Here is a 25304-nt window from a genome sequence, read left to right as displayed (position 1 = left end):
ACAGCTCATTTTGCAAACATCACATGACCAAACCCAAAAAACAGATGAGCTGTCATTGACCGATACCCGGGAGTGCGTGTGATGACATTTTCAGGTTGATAAGCAAGTTGGAAATGTTTTTGAAGGGAATAATTGTACATGAAAAATAATTTTCTAATCAAATTAATTCTAGACAAAATACTAACTTTGCTGCTACCTTCAAATTTACCGACATCAATTTCTTTGTGTACCTGCAGTACAATGGCAATAAAGGTAGTCTATTTTATTCTATTCTATTGTTTGAATCCCAATTTGACTGCAGAAAATTAAAAAGTAAGAATTCAATGCTGACCTCAGTGGTTCAAGTCAAACTAAAGATAAATAATACAATTAAAATTAATAGGACATAAATTGAGCAAATAACACACAAGAAATCTTGAAAGTTGCTGCATTTTAATAAAGCTCACAGACTAGGGGGTAAACACAACAAATGTACAAGTTAGTTGAGCATAATAAGTCAAACGAAAACAACAAAATGGAAAATATAGAATTGATATGTCATTATTTGAGTCTGTAAGATCTTTCGACATGACCATCCCTCATTTCATCTTACAGCCCATTTGTTCAAACCTCCGTCAACGTTTCTTCAGTATACAAGTCCTACTGTTAAATGCTGTTACAAAAAATACTTTACTGTATGCCAAAATATATCTGTACAGTGCTGAAGGATGATGTATACTTGAAGATAAGGAGAAAATGAAAGTAACAAAACTGGGAGAAAAGTCTTGATATCCATTGTTAAAAAAAAAAAAAGACTTCCAAACATGAGCAGTCAGAATACAAGACAAGACTGTGATGGCATGTTTCCATTACAGAAAGACATATTTTTGTCACTCGGTGATACTGCTGATAGATCACACTTTGTTTTCTTTTTTTTTTTTAAGTTTTACAATAAAAGAAAATAATTAGTAACAATACTGAGAAAATAGCAACATAATCATAGGCCCCAAATGAACACATGGGAATGATGCATATGGTTGATAAATTAGAAATGCTATTCAAATAGCTCCTAAAGAGAACTTGCAATTATCGGTATATATAAATAAATTCAAGACATTTAGTATAATATGTTGCTCTGGATAAAATTGCCATGAAACTATGTTAGACATGTAGCAGCAACTGAAATAAATTAAAAGAATGTTTACTGGTGTATGTCGATACACAAAATGATCACTTGGTGCGGCAAAAGCTTTTCTTGGCACTTGAAATACAAAAAAAAAAAAGAAAAAAAGCCATGACTGTGGAACAACAGCTGTACGAGTTGCCTCAATCTGATCCCGGATCAGACAGGCAGGCCCTTTGCATGGCCTGCTTCATATGTGAACCCAAACTGATGCTGACAAAAAAAAAAAAAAAACACATCACAAAACAAGAGTAAGGCCACACATGAAGAAACTGCCGTGCCTCCTTAAGAAGCAGGACATTCACTTCAGAGTTTCAGCTTGGCGTTGTTGCCGATTCGTTTTTCTTTTTGTTGTCTTGCTTTGGCACGTGAGTAACATGACAGCCTAACTGGTGTCTGGGAAACGCCTTTGTCTTCCAGATTCCAGTTGTGATTTTAGTAACCAAACCGTTGCCAGTGTGGAAAGCTTTTGCATTTCATTCATATTTGTGGCATCCATGTACGAGTACACTCTTTCTCCTCACTGCTAAGACAACTTTGGTGTACTAGTTGACAGATGTGCCATACTAGTACTACTAGAGAAATTATAATAGGTACCAGTATCACACAGATTTCTCTAAGTAACATGTGATTGCACTAGTAGCTTGGAAAGGTTGTCCTACTAGTGTGCAGAAGTGTCATATGATGATGATGGTGGTGGTAGTGGGGGTTACTACTAAGACAATCTTTCTACTTGCATGCTGAAGAGTCTTGTGAGGGCAAAAAGCACACAGTGCATGGACCATAAACTGATGTCAGGGATATTAGTAAATGCTATTCCTTAAGTGTAATATCAAGTTCATAGTCCATGCAGTCAACTGGGATAATCGTTGTCCTCACTGCAAGGACAACTTTGGTGAACTAGTTCAAAAACTGCATCATGGGGGAGGTTAAACTGACGATGGGTTGCCATGAACCTCCAATCAGAATTACTCGTGACATTATGAGAGCCTAGTAAGTTCAGTTGTTTTCAAATCGAGGTACATGAAAACAATTCACTACATGAAATGTTACAAGGGTTTCTTCAGGTATCCGAAAATCTAAAATGTTTTCAATGACCTAACAGGAAAAACAAAAATGTAAATACTTTTTAAATTAGGAGCAACTTAATTGGAACATATCAATTTAAATGTATTGCTAATTTGTGCTGTAGAGGCTCCTTGTCAAAATGTGTGCCTTTATTTTGTTAAATTTTGTTAAGTTTTATGTGAACACACATTGCCATTTGTGAAGCATTTTTTTAGCAATTAATCCAGCAATCTTCTGGAACTGCTGAATGAAATATGCCTAGAAATACCAGTGCAGTTCCAAAGTTTATTAATATGGATCATGCAGTAGTGTTTCAAATCTTTTTTTTTTTTTCCATCCAAAAATGCTTTGTATTTGTTAGGGGGTACTTGTCATAAAAAAAAAAAAAAAAAGTAATATTAAAGTACCGGTAGTAATAATAATACTAATGAGAACCTCTGTAATAGTTTATATCAACAGCTTTAGCATACAGATGTACACTTGTGCATAATTTTGCCTCATTAGAAACATGAATTTGTAATACAGTAATCCCTCGCTGTATCGCGGTTCATCTTTCACGGGTTCGCTGCTTCACGGATTTTTTACAATGTGGATATTTTTTACAGCGCATTGTGCTCTAAATCCTGATTGGCTCAGGGGCTTTGCTGTTGTATCGAAATAAAATATTGACGCTGTACTGCAGGGGTGTTCAAAGTCGGTCCTCGAGGGCCGCTGTCCTGCATGTTTTCCAGATTTCTTTTCCTGACACACCTGATTCAAATGGACGGCGGCCCTCGAGGACTGACTTTGGACACCCCTGCTGAACTGTATTGGTTTTTCACTTGTCAATTTATTACAAAAGGCAAGAGGATCCAAAAGCTTGCTTTCGTCTCTCCTGTGTCTCTCCTGTAACTGCCGTGTGCGAACGTGCTAGTAAGTACATTGATTGACAGCTTGGTCTGTGGAAGCCGATCACGTGACTCGTAAGCGTGCCGAGAGCAAATGCACACACTATGTAGACACACAGACAGCAACGAAGAAATGCGCAGGTTTAGAAATCTGAGTTTTACCTAGATTTCTTTTGTAATAAATTGAAATTTCAAGTGTATTGTTATGATATATGAGGCTTCACTTTAATTCAATGTCCGGGCATATGCGTTTATGAAAATCTTCTTGCTCAGAAAAAGAAAGAGCTGAAACAATTACTCATAACAAGGTGCGGGTTAAGGACGAAGAGGCATAGCTGGGACTGTGAAATACGCGCGTGACAATGTTTCCAACTTTGTATTACTATATTATAATGATTGTTTTCAACAAATTTGGGGCTTTAAAACAGGTTTTGATTTTTGGTTTTATTCTATAGTTTAGTATTCATTGTAAAATAATAAAAAAAATAAAGCTGGCTACTTCACGGATTTCACTTTGCGCGTGTTATTTTTGGAACGTAACCATCGCAATAAATGAGGGATGACTGTACTAGCATACCCAAGTTGTCTTACTAATGTTCAAAGTGGAAAGAATCGTCTTCTAAGTAGTCAGCCAAAAAGTTTTGTAATTGCATATAGTGGCCACAAGGCCACAAAGTCATTTTAACAACTAGACAAGGCTACGGCCTGATTAAAGGAAACTCCTGCCCTTGCAAATATAGATCATTGGCGCCAATATGTGGCAAGATTGCATCAAAGTAGCATTTTTAAACGCTACGGTAGAACTCCTCTACAACAAAATCATGTTTGCAGCCAGAAATTTTTCACAACAGGCGACTCAGTATAGCAAATCTATGTCTCCAACACAAACATAAAAAACATGTTGTGCAATATACAATCTGACTGGAGTTAAAAACAAAACCATCCAACTAGGCCACATTGGAAAAAAAAAAGAAAATAAAAGAAATTGCCAAATCTACAATAAGCATTTATTTTCATACTTACATCAATTTCTTGCACAATGTGTTTCACTTTGCTTCATCCATCTTTCATCTTCATCACTTTTATCTTGTGTTCAAACGTTAAGATTGGTTTAAGCTTGACGTGTCCGCAAGCGCCATGTGTCAAATGACGTTATTTCAGCAACCACACCCCTCCACGCGAACCAGATTTTCTGCAACATGTACCTTCAGGAATTTGTTTACAAACGGAAAACATGGCAGACAAACTGTTACTTATGGAAGTTCCCTGATACAAACGCCTTTATGATACGGCTGAAAAGGACTATTGTGATCTAAATACCGAAAACAGCTTCTGAAGAGCACCATGTTAGGGAGAGATGAGGAGTCTGTTAAGAAAAAAATGCTTGGAAAAATTTGGATTGTTATAATATACTGGGATTCTCTACCTCTGTTACAGGGTGGTGTTGTTTGTATACTGTAGACTCCATTTACTGCCATCTAGACTCTGACTGTGGGGGACAGCCGCCCTGATTATAAAGTACTGAAAAATGCGTCCTGGAGCGTCAAGCATAAACCAAGCTAGACTTTTGCTACAGGCTTGTTTTTGCTATAGTGACTTTCCGTGTTAGGCAAATACAGAGAAAAACATTTCGTATAATGCAAAAGGTGGATTTTTCCTCGTAGGGGCAAATAAGAAAGAGGGAAAGGCTTCAATGCATGAAGATTTTTTGGGAATATTTTTACACATGCAGGTTACATTGTAGAGGAGTTTTATTGTATATGGCTTCGGTTTGAGCACAAAAATATAGGTCTGAATAGGTCTACCGCAAAATAAATATATCAATAAATAACCCGCCAAAAGGCAAATTGTGGTAAATATTGTTACTTTGAAGACAGACTGTCTACTAATTTGCTGAATTGTCTTAATAGTGAGGACAAAAGCACATGGACCTTAACATGGCTGCTAAGAATATTGAATAAACACTCTGCATATTCCAAAAATTCCGACTGTGTGGCGCTATTTCAAATGCATCTTTTTGGGTGTGACCTGCTTCTTGTTATGCCACAGATGGCTGGCAATGGTGATGGCGTCCACGCTGGCCGACATGGTTTTGGCTGGAATCTGGCTGAACTGCTTTCTGTCTGAGTTGTACTTGTAGAGGCTCTCAATCATCTTGGCAGTGATGGTCTTGGGCCCGATGCCGGCCAGTCGCGTGATCTCCTCTGTCTCAGGGCAATAGGCGTACACCGAGCGGAACTGGCAGCCCGTGTCACGGAACAACACCAGGAAGTTGTTGGCTTCGGATTTCTCTATTTTCTGCACCAAAAATATCATTGCATGATACGAGCTTAAAAGCAGGGAATGCAATTTTAAACAACAAAGAACTGACGGCTGTAATTGTTGAAATAAAGGAATGTAAAGTTGAAGAAATTTGAAAGGTTTTAATGGCTCAAGAAATATGGAAGGAGAGGGAAAGTATATATGAATTTACAGAAAATTGGGGAATTTTGATAAACTAGAGGAAATGCACAGATGAATTTGTTGTGTGCCAATACGTGAAACTTATTTCATCTCTCACACTGTCTTTTGCCATTAAAAAATATAATATTTTACTTCACGAAAAACATGATCATTAACAACAACAGTTTCCCCAAGTGTTTTATATGGCTGGCAACCCGCCAGGCTTTTCCTGACCCCCACCCACACTCCAAGGTGACAAATATTTTCAACTATTCCCTGAACACCAGGCTTAGAGGGCTTTCTGGAGGAAACCTTGAAACAAAATGTAAATAATTCAGTTCAAACTCATTAGTTTATTGGGGCTCCTACTGGTGTGCATGACTTGGCCACTGAAGGGGAGTATATTAGTTAACCAAAGATGAGTCTCACTAGCGCAAAAGACTCAGTAGGCTCCAGGTTAATTAGTATTTTTTTCTGAGGATAAAAAGTAGGCCTGTAATATAAGGCAACTTACAGTTGCTATTATATACTGTATTGTGTATATTGTTTGTATGCATGTGTTGATAATTATCATACAAAAAAAGTGAGATTTGGGTAATATGAAAAATATTTAAAAGTTGTTCTGAATGAGCTCAGCAGTTTGAATTTGGAATGTTTGCCGATTAATTGGTAAAGGAATGGTCCTTCAATTTTTCTGAAGGAAGGGGGGGGGGGGGGGGATATCTATTACATTTTTGGCTTATTAAGTAAATTAGGTGCATTCACACCAAAGAGGTGATACAACTTACTTCAACGATCTTGTTTTTCTGCCCTTCGTTGACCTTCCCAGCCAGGCAGCAGTGGGCCAGGGCATTCTGAATGATGTGCTTGTTGGACTTGGCACTTGGCTCCTTGTATAGTTTGGGTCCTGGTTGGCAAAAGCAGAGACTCAAGTTCACAAAGAACCCAAGTAACCGTGCCATAAAGTGTTCAGACGTAACAGCGAATACCTGTGTACTCCATGTTGGACGGAGTGGAGGAAGTGGTTGAATCGTTTTCCCAGTCCTTCTCCCCATTACGACTACCAGCAGAGAGGCACAAAGAGAAACCCTCGGCAGAGTCTGGTCTGCAGATAGCCACAAACAGATGAAGATTGAGGCAAGTAATATGCGGGTTACAATCAGGCACAGGGCACAGACAAGGAAAATGTGATGGGAATTGACCTGTGTGTTTTGCACCACAGATTCCTAAAAAGCTGGACAACTTGTTCAGCCAAGCAAAGCAAATCTCAGCCATGCCATCATGGCTGAGCTGAACCAACAGCTGGAAATTGAGACAGCATTGAAGGATGGAAGGAAGGAAGGGATGGAGGGATGGAGAGAAAAGAAGGGAGGGTGGAAGAAGGGAATGAAAGAAGAAAGAAAATGAAAGAGAAAAAAGCTAGCTCAACATCTAGTTCGATAGCTAGAAAGAAAAAGAAAAGAAGAAGGCTAGCTAGATAGCTAGAAAGAAAAAAAAGCTGAACTGACACGAGACAACTAGCAACTTCAGTAAACCACAGCTCCTGTTGAAAAATTAGCATGCCTACTGATCTTCCCTTTTTTTCCTTTCGGGGAGTTTAAAAAAGGGATAATGAGAAGGGGCTACTTTACTGCCTCTGAAGGAAGCATGCACTAGAGGGAAATGAGACTATAAAACAATAAAACTGTATAAAACATGGACATAGATAAGCCACCCATATGACATATTTAGCCCCATGTTAAAGAAAAACCATTGATTGTTAGCTTTAACAGTTATAGTTCATGTTGTGGCGGGTGAATGTGTAGTAGGATCATTTTGATCACAAGATAAATCTGAATTTTTAAAAAATATAATGAAGTATAGAGAGCCCCCGGTTTACGACGTCCCTGTCTTACGTTTTTTCACCTTACAACGTGGACCGCGATGTTTTTTTGTCCCCTCTTTACGCCATTATTTTTGCCTCACGACACCTCAAACATGGCGGTCAGTGTGTGCGAGTGTCTACTAGGGGCAACGCGCTTATACTTCACTACACACGTCACCGCTAATGTCACTACAACGCTGGTCTGCTATTGGTCGGAGTCAGGACTCCCTAAGATACTGGTCTACTACTGGTCGGCGTCACGGAGGTCACAAAGATGCTGGTCTGCTATTTGTTGGCAGACGGGGTCACAAAGATGTCTGCCTAAAGGCTTGCCCTCATTTGAGAGTGCTTTCAATGTGGCATTTATTGTGCATTTTAGTGCTTAATTCAAACTTTAATTGGTTAGCCATTGGTCCCAAGATTGCTAGTGATGTTTAGGATAGCAGTAAGAAAATGATTTATATAGAAACGAAGCTGGAGATAATCAAGAAATACAAAGAAGGCTAAGCTAGGCTACCCTCACTATATCGCCACAACAAGCTCGTCACTTCATTTAAAGGTAAATAAATCCTTTATATATAGTGGACCCCTGAGTTCCAACGTCCCTGGCTTAAGTTTTTTTCATGTTGTGATGTGGAATACTGAGTTTTTTCGTCCCCTCTTTGAGGTATTTTCCCCACTTTGCGACAAAAATAACTTTAATGACCATAGGGGGTTGGCTGTATTTGTGTTGTTTTCTCTCCATCTGCAGGCGTTTTTAGGTAACTGCACATATTGTCTGTTGCCGTCAAACTTCTTTCCTGCCACGCGTCACTACAATGCTGGTCTGCTATTGGTCAGCCTCACTCGTTTCAAAATGGTGGAATGGTAAAGCTTTGTTCTATCGCGAGTGGTTACAAAATCATATTTATGGTGCATTTTACTGGTTAATTCAAACTTGAAGGGGTCAGCCATGGGTCCCAAGATTGCTAGTGATGTTAAAGAGAGAAGTATGATTTATTTGGAAACGAAGCTGGATATAATCAAGAAATACGAAGCAAGCCTAGCCTAGGCTACCCTTACTAGGGAATATGGCCATAACAAGCGCTACTCACAGGTAAACAAATTTCTTTCTATTTTGATACCAATTTTTAATATGTATGTACAACTTTGATGTTTTTACCTGGGGTTCTAAACGCATTAGCTATTTAACATAGGTTTGGATGGCCCGCTATACGGCGAATTCGCCTTGTGAACCCAACCGCGGAACGGATTAATCTCCGAATCCGGGGGCCTTCAGTATATGGTATATATGCAGTGGTGGGCCGTCAGGGCCAGCAAGGGCTTCTCTGCTGACCTAACATAACCTGACATCATTATCATGATAAACTATAATAATTATAATAACTATAATGAAAGTCCATTCCATTTCAAATTCATTTGTACTAAATAAATATATGATACCGATACATATTTTTTTATTTATAAAATTATTCTCCATATTCTGTTCTTTTCGTGTCATATTATATCCATTTGGTTACACTCCTTCTAGTGATGTAGTTTTAAGTTGGAGTTTTCAGCCAATTAGAATTCAGCTTGTTGCCAGGGTCGCATCAACGTCACTGCAGGAAGGTGATGCATTGCTCAACAAGCAAACTACATGGTGTTGGCTTTGGCTAGAGGCGTAGCGTAGCTACTGTATTAGCTAATCTGGCCCGACTTGGCCATATTTCTGACTGGGCTACCAGGGGCGTGAGCTAACCCTGGCAAATACTTCTGCTGAGAATGCCTTTTGTTTACAAAGGATTGATTTGGTATTTGGAGCTACACTGGATTTGCAAACCTCAATTGTTTAACCAAGAAGCAACGAGACATTGTCTGGACACTGCGGTCAAGCTGTCCCACTCTGGTGAAAAGGAAGTCAAATGAGCCGCACCTCACATTTTATTTATTTGGCATTACGGTAAAAGGCCGTCTACGAGAGGCGCTTGTCACTTTCAAAGTAAAAGATGTCCGCTTTGCCTACATGGACGTGAAAACATCAAGTTAAAAATGACTTTTAACTTATGTGTCTGTTATAACGCAACATATCGACTTATGAAAAAAATGTCAACAGTAATTTCAATCTTGGGACAAAATAAATTAAAGAGCTTCAAATAATTATTTTTATTTGTTTTTTATGATTAAAAGGGATCCCAATGGTATCACGACGACGAAAAACATTTAAAAAATATCTTTAGGTATCGTAACACCACACCTGGTCTGGGGGATACAAAAGCACCCCAGGGGTTCCCCAATGGGGTCCCATGAAAATCTGATGTGGCATTTCAAAATAAGTGATCCCTGAAAATGACACATTCAACTGTCAATTTATTACATATTTTAAAAAATCATTAAAAAAAATGCTTTAGCTATCGTAACATCGTAGCTTGCATTTCTGAGGGACCTGTACTTAGTTAGGCTTCTCCAGGATTCATCTTATGTGACCATTGGGATCCTTTTTAATCATAAAAACTAACAAAAATAATTATTTGAAACTCTTTAATTAATTTTGTCCCAAGATCGACATTATTGTTGATGTTTTTTTTCATAAGTCAATACGTTGCGTTACAACAGACACATTTATTAAAGTCATTTTTAACCCAAAGTTTTCACGTCCATGTTGGCAAAGCGGACATCTTTTACTTTGAAAGTGATGAGCGCCTCTCGTTGACAGCCTTTTACCGTAATTCCGAGTAAATAAGATGTGAGATGCGGCTCATTTGACTTCCTTTTCGCGAGAGTGGGACGGCTTGACCGCAGTGTCTGGACAGCTGGACACACGCATACGGTGCTTTTCAAAACTTCTTTGGAACACCCGAGTGGATATAAAGTATTGTACTTCTCAGTTCGAAGGTAAAGAGAGCTCCTCAATGCGCTTCGGTGCTTTTAAAAACTTCTTGTGACACAGAGTGGATATGCAGTGTTGTAGATTTCAGTTTGAAGTTAAAGAGAGCTCCTCAAAGTGCTATGGTGCTTTAAAAAACTTTTGGGAACACCAGAGTGGATACACTGTACATCTCAGTGCAAAGAGAAAGCTTGAGCATGAAGAGGTCAAGAAGAATCGCGAGATATTGAAAAGAATGATCGATTGTGACCCCCATTTGTTTTGGTGAGTGCAAGCCTTTTCTTTATATATTGTTTCATTTTTTATATGTTTGTGTTATTTTATTCCGTTCATATTCATTCAAGAGTAAAGAAATAAAATGATGTTCTTCTTATATTAAACTGTGATTTGTAATTTTGACTTCATAAAATTTCGTGGATTTTTTTTTTATTATTATTTTTTTAAAGTTTTGACAGAATCACGTATAATGACAAGTTTTAATGACTGATGTGGGTTTATTGATGTTTAAAAGCTCTGGAAAATAGCCTGTGTAGCCCAGTAATGCGTACGTGTGCGCATGGTATTTATTCGAGAGTCTGACATCACAGAAGGCGTACGTGTGAAAGTCACGGCCCACCACTATATACAGTATATGTGAAGTAAAACCATGATCAGATGAGAAAAATATTGACAGATGAGAGAGTGAGGAAAGGGCCTTACCTGTAGTAGTTCTTGTTGTTTTGATGATTGCTCTCGTTATCAGTCAGATTGAGAGAAGCCAAAGAAACACTGGACACTGAATAGCCTCGAGAACGCACACCTTTGCCACAATGACATCACACAGGCTAAGCACCGTTTGAAATAACGCGTTGCATGACAATGGCATTTCACCCACCTGTTGATCTTGCAGGGGGCACGGAGGACTCCATGACATCCCTGTGGATGGATTTGGGGCGGGGCTTCTTTTTGAGACTTCCGCATCGAGGCCTGACAACCTGATCCAAGTCCTCCATCAGCTTGAGCTGCTTTCTTCTCAGGTACTCATTTTTGATATATTCTCGCCGTTCTCTCTCCTCGTCCCTCTTCTGTTGATCCTCCGCTGCTTTCAACCTGCTGGTCAGGAATGCTGAGATTTAGACTGTGTTTATTTAAAAAGGAATAAATTAAATGATTGTAAATTTCAAAAACTTGCAAATGAATGTGTTCTTAATGACCAACAGTATGTTTTAAATAGAATAATAGGTCTAGTTATCATTAAATTGTACTGCGGCACTTCTCCGGAGGCGGCCATGTTTGTTATAGCTACGGACAATGGTAAATGCAGCACCTACAGCACCTCCTACTGCCCGTAACGCAAAACGGTCTGAATCTTACACACTATCCCTTTATCCCTTGTGCAGTTATTTGATCTTTACATCAAAGGCATTTTGCAATAAAAAGGAATTCATTGCAAGAAGATAGTAGGGGGCTGAAATTTCACCCAGGTGGTGACACCATGTCAAGGTTCAACATGCCACGACCATTTAGTTATCACACTAGCAGAAGTGTGCCATCCTTGGCTAAAACACTGACTGGGATGCAGTGGAAGAAAATGACCTAACAATGATCAAAATAATGTACCGCCGTGAGACATTGATTAAACCAGCGATTAGAAAGGATCCAAATATGACTTATCTGATCCAAAAATTATTGGATGTTTTTTTTAACATGGGTTTTAATGTTTAATGGCGTTTTTAAAAGGTGGCATGTGATTTTTCTAGTTTAAAATACATTATGTGCCATAACGCTTGGGAAGTTGAGGCTTTACCAGTAAATTTGAACAAAATGAAAGAGACGGACCGTGCAGCCTCCTTCTTCTGCTCTTGCTCCAGCTCCTGCTGTTGCTTCTTCTCCTGTCCCTCCTTTTCCCTCCTCAGCCTCTTCTCCAGCAGCGCTGCTTTCTTTGCTGCCATGTCCTCTTCGCCTTTTGCATCATCCTTGGAAAAACATCATCAGCATTGACATCAAAAATGCTTCCGAGATTAGCATTTGACCAAATTTCAGGGAAATTCACAAAAGTATGGATGAACATCTCAAAACGATGAAACCCTATCCGTCCTAGTTACAGACTGGTATAGCTTTTCCAGGGCCAATACCAGTTTTAGTATTCAAGAAGGATGGTCACCATTGGATCCAATACTCATTTTCAGCATGCAAGCTGTTTAGCTCATCAACATGAGCTTGAAAATGATCCTTATCATTTGTACCAAATGCCTCTGAGTAAGAGAAGTGGGAAACATGCAGGACGCTGGTCCTCAAATTGCCCACCCCAGGTGTAAATAATGTCCTCACCTTGAAGAAGAAGCCACAGCACATCTTCTGGTCATCTCCAGTTTCTCCAGCGATCTCCTGAGCTTGGCTTTCGCGAGGCCAGTGTCCCGACAGCGTCACTTCAACTAGTTTTCGCTTGTCCTGAGGGTATTTGTTTCCTTGGATCTCAGTCGTGGGCTGAGACAAGACCTCTGATGTCTGTGACTTTTCATTGCTTGGTTCTACTGGGCCGCCTCCTTTCTCTTTGGTTGTGGGAGGCTGAGGAGTTGCTACACAATTTTTCTCCATCAACTCTTCCTTGCCCTCCTTAGTTTCTAGGCCCTTGCGCTTCCCGGAATCCTCGTCAGGACTCAGGTACGAAAAGGAGCTGGTGTGCGTTTGGCTGTTGGTGAAGCGCCGCAGTCTGGGTAAGCTGTCCACCGAGGTGGGCGTGTTGAGCATTCGGTTGATGGGCGTGATCTTCAGGTCGGTGGGCCGTGGCGTCCGAGGTGTCCTGGCGTGGAAGGAAGCAGGCCGTCGCTTGAGGCCAGCAGAGGGACGAATGATGGGATTGGCAGAGCCGACTGAGGACAAAATGGGGGACAGGGACCCCAGCGAGCCTCGGGCTGATGCTCGGCCAGTGACACTGCTGCTACGCAATTGACGGAGCTGCCTGCGGACCACAAACACACAAGGATTTGAAAGCCTGAGAACATAACCAATTCTCCAAACAGTTTGGTTTTAGTTGTCGGCTAAATGCCACCTAAATTATTGTTGTATCAACTACAACTTTTCAACTGTTGACCATGGTTTTTAAAAATCAAGATTTTTTTGACCGCAAATACTGTCTGTTCAAGGTAAGGAGCACTTCTTTTCTTTTGTTTTTATTTTTTTTATTAATAAACAAGACACCAAGACTGGTTTCTTTCAGATATTAGTCAACAAGCTGACCCCTTGTATTTACTGTAATTAGAAACTTTTTTACTCTTTTTTTGCATGCATTTTTTATTGCCTACTTTATTATTTGCTCTATTGTGTGGAATGTAAGTCTGTGTGAAGACGTGAACAGAATAAAAATTTCATTGAGTAGTGTTTCTATGCAAATGAAAGTAAAACTCTTAAATTTTGACAAAGGACAGAACAAGTTTTTGTATTTTTTCAGCAGAGTAAATGTTTGTTAATTAACCCTATTTTTAAGATTTTGTTGAAAACAAAATTGACTTTTTCAGGATTTTGACTTTCGAGAGAATTTGGGGGGTTTTATTTTCAGATTGACTCAGAGGACTTTATTCTGACTTTCAGAATTCTGACTTAACTCTCATCCAAAATAAAGTCAGAATTCCGTCTTTGATAAGTTCTTCATTCTGAGAATGAAGTCAGAATTCACATTTGAAAGAATTCTGAATGTGAGGACTGTCAGCTGAAGCTGGAATACTGACATTAAATTCTGAGAATAAAGCCAGAATCCTGTACCCAACCTTCTGACTTTATTTTCAGAATTCAAACTTATGAAACTTCTGACTAACTAGAATATAGTCTGAATTTTTATATTTACCCAATATTTTCTTTTTTAGAATGACATTTTGGAGCTGTAACTTTTAATACTGCAATAATGCAATATTTATGCTCAAGTTTATCATGGCACCAAAAAATTATTATATATGACCTCCAATACTGTGCTTATAAATACATTGAAGATATGGACGCCGATACGCCGACGTCTTGGATGGTGGTCTCTCCCAATGCAACACCCATCTGTCATAATTACCCTTTCAAGTCGGCTAGAATTGATTCAAGAGTTTACACTCATGGAGCGGAGTCTTTGCTGCTTGGGAGACTTGTACACAGAGGATGTTTTTGCTACTATCGAACGTCTGTGATCTCTGTTTAACCTGAATAGCTCTATTCCGTTATTTCCAACTACGTAATTTTGCCAGGACCCACTCATGCACATTCCCCCAAATGCCTTCCCCGAGTGGTATTGACTTGGCACTGAAAGCAAGGGCTCTGTCCAGGGGGCAGGTTTCATACCTATATAACCTTCTCTCTGAAAATAATGCCAAAACGTTGGATAAGATTAAACCATTGGGAAAAGGAATTGCGGATGGCCCTTCCTGATGAGTTCTGGCAGAGAGCCCTTGGTGCTGTTAACCTCTCCTCCAGCTGTGCTAGGTTATCACTCATTCAATTCAAAGTAGACTTCATTAGAGCAAACATAAACTCTCTAGAATTTTTCCTGATACAGTCGCTGATACATGTTCTGGTCTTGTCCCAAGTAGGTGCATTACTGGCATTTTTTCTTTAAATCCATATCTGATCCCTCCCCACCGCTAGCCATCTTTGGTAGAGTCCAAAGTAATCATTAAAACATCAACTATCCAGGACAGTATGATTACTTTCACCTCAATGATCGCACGTAGGTGAATTCTCCTTCTATGGAAATTGGCACAATCACCCATTCCCAAAATGTGGCTTCAGGATGTTCTATCGCTCTTGAAGTTGGAAAAAAATCAAATTTGCCCTGAGAGGTCATCAGGACTGCTTCTACACTCATTGGAAGCCCCTTTTGCGATATTATGAAAAACTACCACCAATATATATATATATATATATATATATATATATATATATATATATATATATATATATATATATATATATATATATATATATATATATACACAGTGGGCCCCCGTGTTACGAACTTAATCCGTTCAGCGGCTACGCTCGTAACTTGAACTGCTCGTATGACGGGCAATTCAAACCTATGTTAATTAGTGAATGCAAGCAACGTGCGTAAAAACCTTAGGTAAAAACATCACAACTTTATACACATATTAAAAATAAGTAACATAATCTACTGTACAGTTAAATTAAATAATATATACAAAGGAAAAATGACATCTACCTTTGGGGCGACGTGACTTGAGCTGAGTGGAGGGGAGCAGAGACCAACCCGCAGAATTTATTGATTTATTTTCTTAAACGGGAACTTTTCTCAAACTAGAACATATCACTGGCGATTTCCTTCTCTTTAATCCATAAAAGAAGAAGCCTCTCCATTTTGTTGTCGATCGAGGTCCGTCCCCCGGCAAGGAAAGTCTTGCCCTTAGAAGATTGCCGAGCGGTTACGGCCATACTCACGAGCAAGGTTAACCATGCGTGCGCCTCCTTCGTACTTTTTTTTATTATCTCCTGCATGGGTTCTATTGTCATCATCCTCTTACTTCTTCCTTTCCCATGTCTAACATAAGCCATGTCTAACAGATAAAGTTTGCAAGGTCTTCACAACATTCCTTCCTTCCGTTTTTCACTCATTTTCTCTCCTTACTTCCATCCCGACCAGCTGTGCCATCAAGCTAGATAAAGACGTTCGGCCAATAGCGTATCGGCATTTCTGGTGGTGGAGGGATTTGCTATGATCCTTGGAGGTAAGTTGTCTGGGGCTTTATGCCCCTGGCAAGGTCACCCATGGCAAACAGGTCCTAGGTGAGGGACCAGACTAAGCACAGCCCATAGAACCTTAATAAAGAAAAACAATATTGGATTGCGTTTTCCCTTGCCTGGACGCGGGACACCGGGGCCCCCCTTTGGAGCCAGGAGGTGGGGCTCGATGGCGTGCGCCTGGTTGCCGAGCCCGGACCCATGGAGCTCAGCCAGTAGCGGGAACTTGGGTCTCCCTTCCCAAGGGCTCACCACCTGAAAGAGGGGCCATTTGGGTCGGGTGCGGCTGATCGGAGATGTGGGAGTAAGATGGTCACACACAGGTGTTCATCAAACTGAAGAAGGAGTCCTATCAGGCCTTTTTGGCCTGTGGAACTCCAGGGCCAGCTGAGAGGTACCGACTGGCCAAGTAGTGTGCGGCTTTGGTGGTCGCTGAGGCAAAAACTCGGGTGTGGGAGGAGTTCAGTGAGGCTATGGAAAACGACTTCCGGACGGCTTTGAGCAAATTCTGGTACACCATCCATCTCAGGAGGAGGAAGTTGCGCACCATCAACACTGTGTACAATAATACGGGCTGATCGGTCCCTGTATCACTGATGTCAGTTTAGTTCGCATTGCTGGCAGTAAGTCGAATCCATTTCCAGTGGGGGTTGGACTCCCCCAAGGCTGCCCTTTGTCATCGATTCTATTCATCACCTTTATGGATAGAATTTCTAGGCGCAGCCGAAACATTGAGGGGTCCAGTTTGGGAGTCTCAGCATTGCATCTCTGCTATTTGCAAGATGATTGTGGCGCTGTTAGCTTCATTGGGCCATGACCTCCATGGGATGAAGATCAGGACCTCCAAATCTGAGACCATGGTCCTCAGTCAGAAAAGGGTGGAATGCCCCCTCCGGGTCGAGGAAGAGGTCCTGCCCAAAGTAGAGGGAATTCAAGTATCTTTGGGTCTTGTTAACGAGTGTGGGTAGGATGGAACAGGAGATCGACAGGCACCATTTGCTGTAATGCGGACTCTGTACTGCTCTGTTGTTGTAAAGAAAGAGGTGAGTCGACTGGCGAAGCTCTCTATTTAGCAGTTGATCTAAGTTCCTGCCCTCATCTATGGTCGCAAGCTGTGGGTCATGACCAAAGGTACGAGATCCTGGATACAAGTAGCCGAAATACGTTTCCTCTGCAGGGTGTCTGGGCTCTCCCTCAGAGATAGTGTGAGAAGCTTGGTCATCTGGGAGGAACTAAGTGTCGAGCCGCTACTCCCTCGCATCGAGAGGTGCCAGTTGAGGTGGTCTGGCCATCTGATAAGGATGCCTTCTGGATGCCTCCCTGGTGAGGTGTTCCATTTCCCACCTAGAGGAAGCCCCGGGGACGATCCAGGACATTCTGGAGAGACTATGTCTCTCAGCTAGCCTGGGAATGCCTGGGGATACTCCCAAAGGAGCCGGACCAAGTGGCCAGGAAGAGGGAAGTCTGGGCTTCTCTGCTCAAGCTGCTGCAAGATAATGGATGGGTATGGAATATGAGCCCTCGCTTGGCTTACCTGTGTGGTGATGGCGGTGGTGGAGGAATGACCCAGAATTTCTGCTGCTGTTCTTTCATGGACATGATTCTCTCCTGCTGCTGAGCTAGCCGCTGCATCTCCGTCTGCAGGAAGCCCAGTGACGTGTTCAGCCTCTCGATGGAGCGAGTGTATTCTGCCAGGTCCGTTTCTCCTGACTTTAAACCTGCATTAGGGTTGGATCATTGCATGGTGAGGAATGTTAATGTAGTAACTAAAAGCTAGCGAGCGCAAATGCTTGGTTGCCTACCGGCTCCATCTTCACAGGGAGATTTGGGAGCTGCCCCATCAGGCTTGCACCGCTTCATGCTGCCGTGGCTGCTAAGCGTTTTGGTCAAAGGCGTTTGTTCTGCGCTTGAACCAGGACTCAGCGGGCTTGTGACTCCCTTTCTTCGCACTACGTTCAGAAAAGCTGTTCTGCCCATCTTCTGCCGTTGCCGTGTAAATGCTTCTTCCACCTGGCAAAACGAATCTGATGAGTTCTACACAAAGAGACTACATCTATTTGCTTGTCTTACTTTCTTCTTCTGAGCTTCAATGGCTCTGCGCTTCTCCTCCAGCTTCATCCTCAGCTGGATCATCTCTGAGGCAATCAGGTGGGAGGTGTCTCGGGGAATAGGTGTGACTGGAGACGGTGATGTGATTGGCAAAGGGGGCGTTCCAATCTAACCAAAAAGCAATGAGCAAGTACATTCATTCTAGACAGTGATTTCAAGAAGACTGTTTCATTTGACTCATTCAAGTCTGAACACGCGTCCCCCCCCCCAAGTTCAGATAGATAATCCCAGGTACTTATGTATACCCATTTTTTTTTTAATCAAATGTTTGGCTAAAGTAGGGTCTAAAAATGGCTGGTACTAAATAGATAAGTAATCAATTACTTTAGTCCCATGAGTAATCATTTACTTTAGTACTTAATTACAAGACAGATAGAAAAATGGGTTCAAGTGAATAGAAACGTGTTTAATTTTTTTCACTTATCCTCTGCTGCTTACTGAAATACATTAGACTCAATGTTGTTTCTGAAATGCTGGAGATGCCACAAGATAGTGCTAACGCATTATGTATTGGAAAACTATTCCTTTAGCATGATCCAGTCTCGTGGCTATGACAAGGGTCACCAAGCAAAAATAAATAAATAAATGAATAAATAAAACCGAAACCTGATTTAAAGTCATTATTACATGATCAAAAGTTAGTGGGATGACATTTGAAGTCACCAGGCTCAGATTTAAACTCATCATGAGATTAAAAATCATGATGATGACAGGAAGTCAAGATGTGATTAAAAATCATCAGGAAATGATCAAAGGTTAGAAATGAAATTTTGAGTCATCAGGACTAGATTAAAAATCATCATGATGAGATTTTAAGACATCATCATGAAATGAAACATCATCAGCATGAGAAAAAAATCCTGATTTAGTCTTCATAATGAAATTAAGTCATCCTGTCGAGATTTAAGTCGTGATGATTTTTTTTTAAACAAAAAAAAAAATGATTGCAACTTAGCTACTGACTATTGCGATAGTTAAAACACTTGGGCAAGACAAACCTGCGAGTAACTGTTCCTTGCTGGTGTGTTGACATCTGATCTCTCCGGTGTGGTTCCTCCACTGCCCCTTCCCTCCAACTTCCTGAACTTCTGCTCAGCAAAGCTGGTCATGTGCACCACACCGTGACCGGATCCGTCGCAGGGCGAGGCGGGGCTGACTGCATGACCTCTGGGAAGCGCTGGCGGCCAACTCCCATCTTCTCCATCCCCTCTGCCGCTCCACTGCGGGTCGGACTCACCAACTCCTTTACGGTGAGCTTCCCAGTTTGTGTCCCTCTCAGGGAGGGGGCACGAGCGGGTCGCAGCCTCACAGTCAGGGTCTATGTCGGAAGAGTCTCTCAGAGATGAGTCCTCATCCAAACTTTGGATTTCATCTGTCCTCACGTGGATGCCTGTGTCGTCAGTTGAGAGCGAATTGGGGTCACGATCATTGAAAGGGGCCTTGGTTGCGCCAGGGTCGTCTCCTTGACCCAGGGCCCCAGGTCCTGAACGTCGGGCATCATGGAGAAAGAAGCCATTGTCTCTCTCTCCTATGCCCAGGCTGGCGTGAGGTCTTTCTGTGTCGTGAATAATCTTCAGTGCCTCCTCAATGCTGGGAGGGGTCGAGGGGCTGATGTGGCCGCTGTGGTTACCATGGCGATTGTTTTGTGGGAGGACTCTGTTGGGATCCCTAAGGTTGGGATAAACAAAAGACAACCTTGTATTTTCGTGTCATTATTAAAACCACACGTGCTACAACGTCCCTGATTTAGGTTAATTTCATGTTGCGATGTGGAAGACTGAGTTTTTTCATCCCCTCTTCATGACATTTTCCCAGTTATGCGACCAAAACAACTGTCATGACCCTAGGGGCTTGGCTGTATTTGTGTTGTTTTGCCTCCATCTGTTGGTGTTTTTATGTAATTGCACTTATTTACTATTGCAGTCTAACTGCTTCCATGTAACGTGTGACTACAATGCTGGTCTGCTATTGGGCGGCGTCTACTCACGGAGATGGTGGTCTGCTATTAGTCGGCCTCACTTGTTTAAAAAATGGCGGAACGTTAAAGCTTTGTTCGATTATGAGTCGTTATAAAACCGTATTTATAGTGCATTTTACTGCTTAATTCAAAGTTGAAAGGGTTAGCCATGGGTCCCAAGATTGCTAGTGATGTTAAAGAGAGAAGTAAGAAGATGAGTTATATGGAAACAATGCTGGAAATAACCCTTATTAGGAAATATGGGCATAACAAGCGCCACTCAAAGGTAAATAAATCCTTTCTATATTTTTTATTTATGATGTTTTCTGATTGTATACGTGTATATTATATATACGTAGCACTTACTATACTTTTTTGGTACCAATTTTTAATATGTATGTACAATTTTGATGTTTTTACCTGGGGTTCTAAACACACTAGCTATTTAACATAGCTTTGGATTGCCCATCATACGGCGAATTCGCATTACAACCCAAACCGCGGAAAGGATTAATGTCGTAACACGGGGGACCACTGTATAACTATTAAAGTAACTTTTTATTCTAACTTTCTTACTTTTTCTTACTTAATCAGTAAAGTTCCTTTTTCGAGGGCAACTGTGGCTACACTGCTCATTCGCTGCAACTGACAGCTATTTAAGTGAAATTTTGGAATATGTGTAAGCACCTGCTTTGGTCCTTGATGGAGAAGGTGTTGTTCCTGCCCAGTGCTTTGCGGGGGGTGAAATCCTCCTCCTCCTCCATGTTTTGACTTTGTCCATTCCCGTTCACAGGCGTGAGGGACACGAGTTGCTTCATGCCACCTCGAAGTGCATTGTGACCGTTGAACCCCGGTCCTTCGCTGCTGGCAGAGTGGGCCAAACCGCGGAAGGAGGGCGCTTCGCAGGGTGGCACTGTAGTGTCTCCATCCAGAGGAATCTCAAAGGAGATTCCACGTGTGGAAGAGCTGAAACAGGAAGATTTTTTTAAAGAATATTCCTATCAAAATTTCCTTTTTAAAAGTAAAAGTGTGTAATTTAGTTAGGTACAAACCGTCTCTCCTGTGGCCAAGTCCCAAGACAACCACTTACAAAAGACATCGAGGTAGATCTCTTTATTATACCTAATTTAGAGAGAAAGACAAACATTCAACACTCTTTAGTAGAGTAACCACCACGCCATAGCCAAAATCACAAAGTAATCAACATCCCCTGAAAATAAATAAATAAAGAGGGGAAGAAAGTGTCACAATGTCTTCAAACAGGGCCTGACTGACTCATTTTCAGCCTAAGTGGTGCATATCCCTCTTGAGAATCAGCCTATTCATTTTTGTCCACTGTAGTGGACATTGAATTTTGGTCTATATCTTTTGACTCATTCGAGCTACCCAATTAAGCCCTAGCATCCGCGCTCCGAGACGACATCCTGGCCTTGCACACTAGGACTTGGTAGGGGAGCTTAAATGAGTAACAAGATAGTGAACAAAACCAAATGTCCAGCACAAGGGACACAAATGCATAAACTGGGTCTCAGGAGTATATTTGTCACTCACATCACTCTGCACCTACATTTATCCCAGTAGTAAATTGCCTGGAGTGACTAATCTGGACTGTCAAGCAGAATCCCTGGTGGGCTGGGCTGTAATATCCACTGCTGGGAAAATCTCCTCTGATTACAGTTGCTGTGATAAAATCTGCTCGAGACCGCGCCTATTCATTTGTGTCCACTGTTGTGTCCATTTCGTCTCAGTAAGACATCAAAGGTAATTTCATCCCACCCAAACATATGAGTCTCAGGAGTATAGCTTCATTGTGTCAATACATATAGCCAAAAACAGGTGTCCATTACAGAACGAATGAATGAATACTCAGTAAATACCTTCATTAGAGATGTCTTCTGGACTATCAGGCCTGTCAACATTGCTCTGCTTGGACACAGGTGGCATATTTCTACGAGATGTTACAGGCTCGCACGCTGCTGAGTTGGAGAACTTACAATTAGATGAAACAATTTAATTTTGTAGAATTTTAACAAATAGCATTCTGCTGTTTGTCCAATAAAAAAATGATTTTTGAAGTTTTTAGCCATTTTTAGCAGTGAATTAGTTAAATTTTCTCCGTCAAAATGGCAGGTTCAGCAATGGAAGTATGATTTACTGCAAATAGTGTATTATTTTTCTTCTTTGGCTATATGTCAGAGATCTGTTTAAAGGTAGAGTAATCAACTGCTAACCTAGTAAAAATGGATCTTGGATGGCTATAACCATCAATGGCAGTGAATGAGTTGAGGTGCAGACCATACCATTTGTGTTTAAGACTCTGGGCCGTACGAATGAGGGTTTCACTACTTCGAACCACCAGAAAAGCTCTGCCAGAAACACCAAGTAGTTGCTCTGCAAAAAACACGCAGGCACACATTTAATGAGTTTGAGCCTATACTGTTTGTTAGCATACATAGTGAGGACTAGAGATGGATTAAATATATTTTACTATATTTTACTGTGTAATCTAGCACAATCAATAGGGAAAATATAGATATTAGTATAACACACTTTGGAAATTATAACCACCATAACAGACCATTCCATGAACGCGTCATTAACACGTCAGTTTGCTTATGCAGCAATCAGCAAAGTATCAGAAAATGTACCAGTAAATGTATTTTTTTGTTTATGATATCATGTCATAATAGGTGCAGCAATGATCTGTAAGCTGTACTAATGAAGCCTATGATAGTTGATGACCTACTACTGATGAATATGAGGCAGATAATTAGGAAGGTGACGGTTTACTTTTCTAGAATTTGGAACCCAAAATGTCCTCCAACTCTGGAATGTCCCTTTTACTGTGTTTGGCACACACACTTCTTGAAAGACTTCTGGAAGTCAGTTTACGCATGTCATACATGCACAAATAGATGCACAAAGGGTGGAAAAAATAATGTATTGTGGATGACATGAGAGTGAAAATCAAGAGTTAAAAAAAACACACAAAAGAAAACAACAAGAACAAAAAAAATGATGATTTGGCAAGATCAAGATCAAGATTCCAAAATCATCTAGAGCAATGGTCCCCAACCTTTTGATCACCACGGACCGGTCAACGCCTTACATTTATATTGTGACCTGGGGGGTGCTGGCCGCTCTGAAAACCTCATCATCCTTCTCACTATGTATTTAATATCAAAGGCGGCCAAAAGTTTCAATGTCGCAATCGAGTGGCCGAGACCGTGCTAAATATTGTGCTGACAATGCTGCACTATCATTAACTTAGCACAGTAACTACGGTTCAACAGCTATTAAGTGAAGCAAACGCTGCACATACCAGTTGTCCCAAGTTCTCACTTCCGCCTTTCTACAAGCCAGGTGAGTGCTCTTGCTTGGCTCTGTTTTGTATTGAAAGCTCAGCTGGCTGTGTTGGATCGCTCCCCGGTGACCCCAAAGCAGCCGCCATGATTCATTCTTGCCCCCTGCGTGAGCCGATGAATGTTCCCGAAGTTGATTGGCTGTCGTGACGCGAAACGCGAAAAAAGTTAAACATTTTTAACTTCACACAAAAGTCAAAATTTCATTTCTCGTGACCGCGCGCGGCCATTCGCATCGCTCCATTCGCATCCATCACGTCACCCGACGCGCATTCGCGCCCAGTCGCGCAAACTCCATTGACTACATTATAAAACTCTTCGCTTTTTCACCTTGTTCGCGTTCGGTGTGCACGTAGCATTAAACTAAATCATCTCCAAAACATTATTTCGGGTGCAGAGCACCAGCCAGGTACCAGTTGATCCGCGGACCGGGGGTTGGGGACCACTGATCTCGAGTGTAACTCATCTACGTATGACTGCAATAAGAATGTTTACGCCCACACCGTTGAAGCACTAAAACAATGCAGTGTGGTCGTTTTTGAATGGCACAATCACACAGCAAGTTGTCTACGTTAAGCCATAGCCACAATCGGTGCTTTTACTGCGTGTTTTGTTGGAAAAACGTGTCAGAGACAACAAGAGGGGGTGAAGAAGGGAGGCAAGTGGAGGCCTTTGACTGATGCTCCCGCTCACACACACACACACACACACACACACACACACACACACACACACACACACACACACACACACACACACACACACACATTCACATTTATAGGAGTCGATGGCGCGACAATACTCGATCAGGCAACAGAAATGTCTCTCCGTCCTTGCATGCACACATTAACAACTGCACATTCAGCGTCGGGCTTGCACGTTTCAGTTTTTCCTTGCATGAGTCATTCTCCCCTATTGCTAATATTTTGCCGTCTCTCTTCTTACTCTCCACAACAAGTTGTCTTTAATGCCTTACAGACACATCCACATCCAAACAGTATCCCATTCTGGAGCTTCAAACTTTATTTTCTTAACTCCGTGGTTTTCCAATGTGGGTATGTGTACCCCTGGGAGAAGGTCAAGGCACTTCAAGGGCTACATGAGGCTTTAACATTTCTACAGGTGTCAGCAAATCGAATGTTTTTTTTAAACACTGTGACAAGTACTGTCCTTTTTTTTTAAAATCTAAATTAGAGATATATGGTAATAGTTATAAAACAAACGGTATGCCTGTCTTCAGTATTCAAAAGAGACACGAACCAACAAAAAGCAAATGTGTGTCTCTGTTAAAGGTGTTCATTTATGGAATTATGGAATAGATCTGAAAAAATTATGAATCATATTTGTTCTTCTAAGAGGTTTAAAAAACAATGTTACTTAAATATATGAATCATGTATGAAACTCGATATCCTGTAGAAAATTGTGAATTAAGGGGTGTGTAATTCTGTTGTTTTATTTATGACATATTACATTATTTTACTGTATATAATTTACGTAGTATTTATATAACATGTAACATCTTGGCGAAAACAAGGGATAGGATCTTCTTCCTACTCCTTTTGAACATGTAAACTACTAAACTGTTATATCTAGTGTTGTTTAATCAAATTTTACTTTTTTCCATTTGGATTGTGTTTATATGTTCAATAAATCAACTCCAATCCAAACATTTGAGCTGAGCGATATGGCCCAAAAATAATATCTATTTTCTTTAATCATCCTGGACAATTACGATTTGATCGACTTTAATGGAAGGAATACATTTGTTTAAAGCTTTGATTTACTTTTAAAAGAATTCTGTGATTAGTGAAACAAAAGGAATGCATACTGATTCAAAATCAGTTTTAACATCTGCATAACTTAAAGGGATAGTC

General features: G+C 40.9%; 1 protein-coding gene across 2 annotated transcripts in view; it reads right to left on the bottom strand.

Annotated features, from left to right (window-relative positions):
* Positions 1-413: 413 nt before the first annotated feature.
* Positions 414-25304, bottom strand: part of LOC148415237 (calmodulin-regulated spectrin-associated protein 2-like) — a 61250-nt gene continuing 36359 nt past the window's right edge. The window contains exons 7-21 of one of the 2 annotated variants that reach the window (XM_088429013.1): positions 22368-22458; positions 21945-22043; positions 21120-21189; positions 20755-21033; positions 19109-19778; positions 18072-18218; positions 17804-18011; positions 17536-17719; positions 12600-13230; positions 12108-12244; positions 11164-11378; positions 10989-11088; positions 6549-6664; positions 6348-6466; positions 414-5415 (exon numbers count right to left, since the gene is read on the bottom strand). In XM_088429013.1, the coding sequence (XP_088285139.1) occupies positions 5116-5415; positions 6348-6466; positions 6549-6664; positions 10989-11088; positions 11164-11378; positions 12108-12244; positions 12600-13230; positions 17536-17719; positions 17804-18011; positions 18072-18218; positions 19109-19778; positions 20755-21033; positions 21120-21189; positions 21945-22043; positions 22368-22458 (3366 nt within the window). In that variant the 3' untranslated portion in view covers positions 414-5115. The remainder of the gene's footprint in view (positions 5416-6347; positions 6467-6548; positions 6665-10988; positions 11089-11163; positions 11379-12107; positions 12245-12599; positions 13231-17535; positions 17720-17803; positions 18012-18071; positions 18219-19108; positions 19779-20754; positions 21034-21119; positions 21190-21944; positions 22044-22367; positions 22459-25304) is intronic. The other variant, XM_088429014.1, reaches the window with a different exon arrangement.

The sequence above is a fragment of the Hippichthys cyanospilos genome, chromosome 12, assembly GCF_059441005.1.
Source record: "Hippichthys cyanospilos isolate Australia breed blue-spotted pipefish chromosome 12, RoL_Hcya_1.0, whole genome shotgun sequence".
NCBI classification, from domain to species: Eukaryota; Metazoa; Chordata; class Actinopteri; order Syngnathiformes; family Syngnathidae; genus Hippichthys; species Hippichthys cyanospilos.
This window is presented reverse-complemented; position numbering and strand designations above follow the sequence as displayed.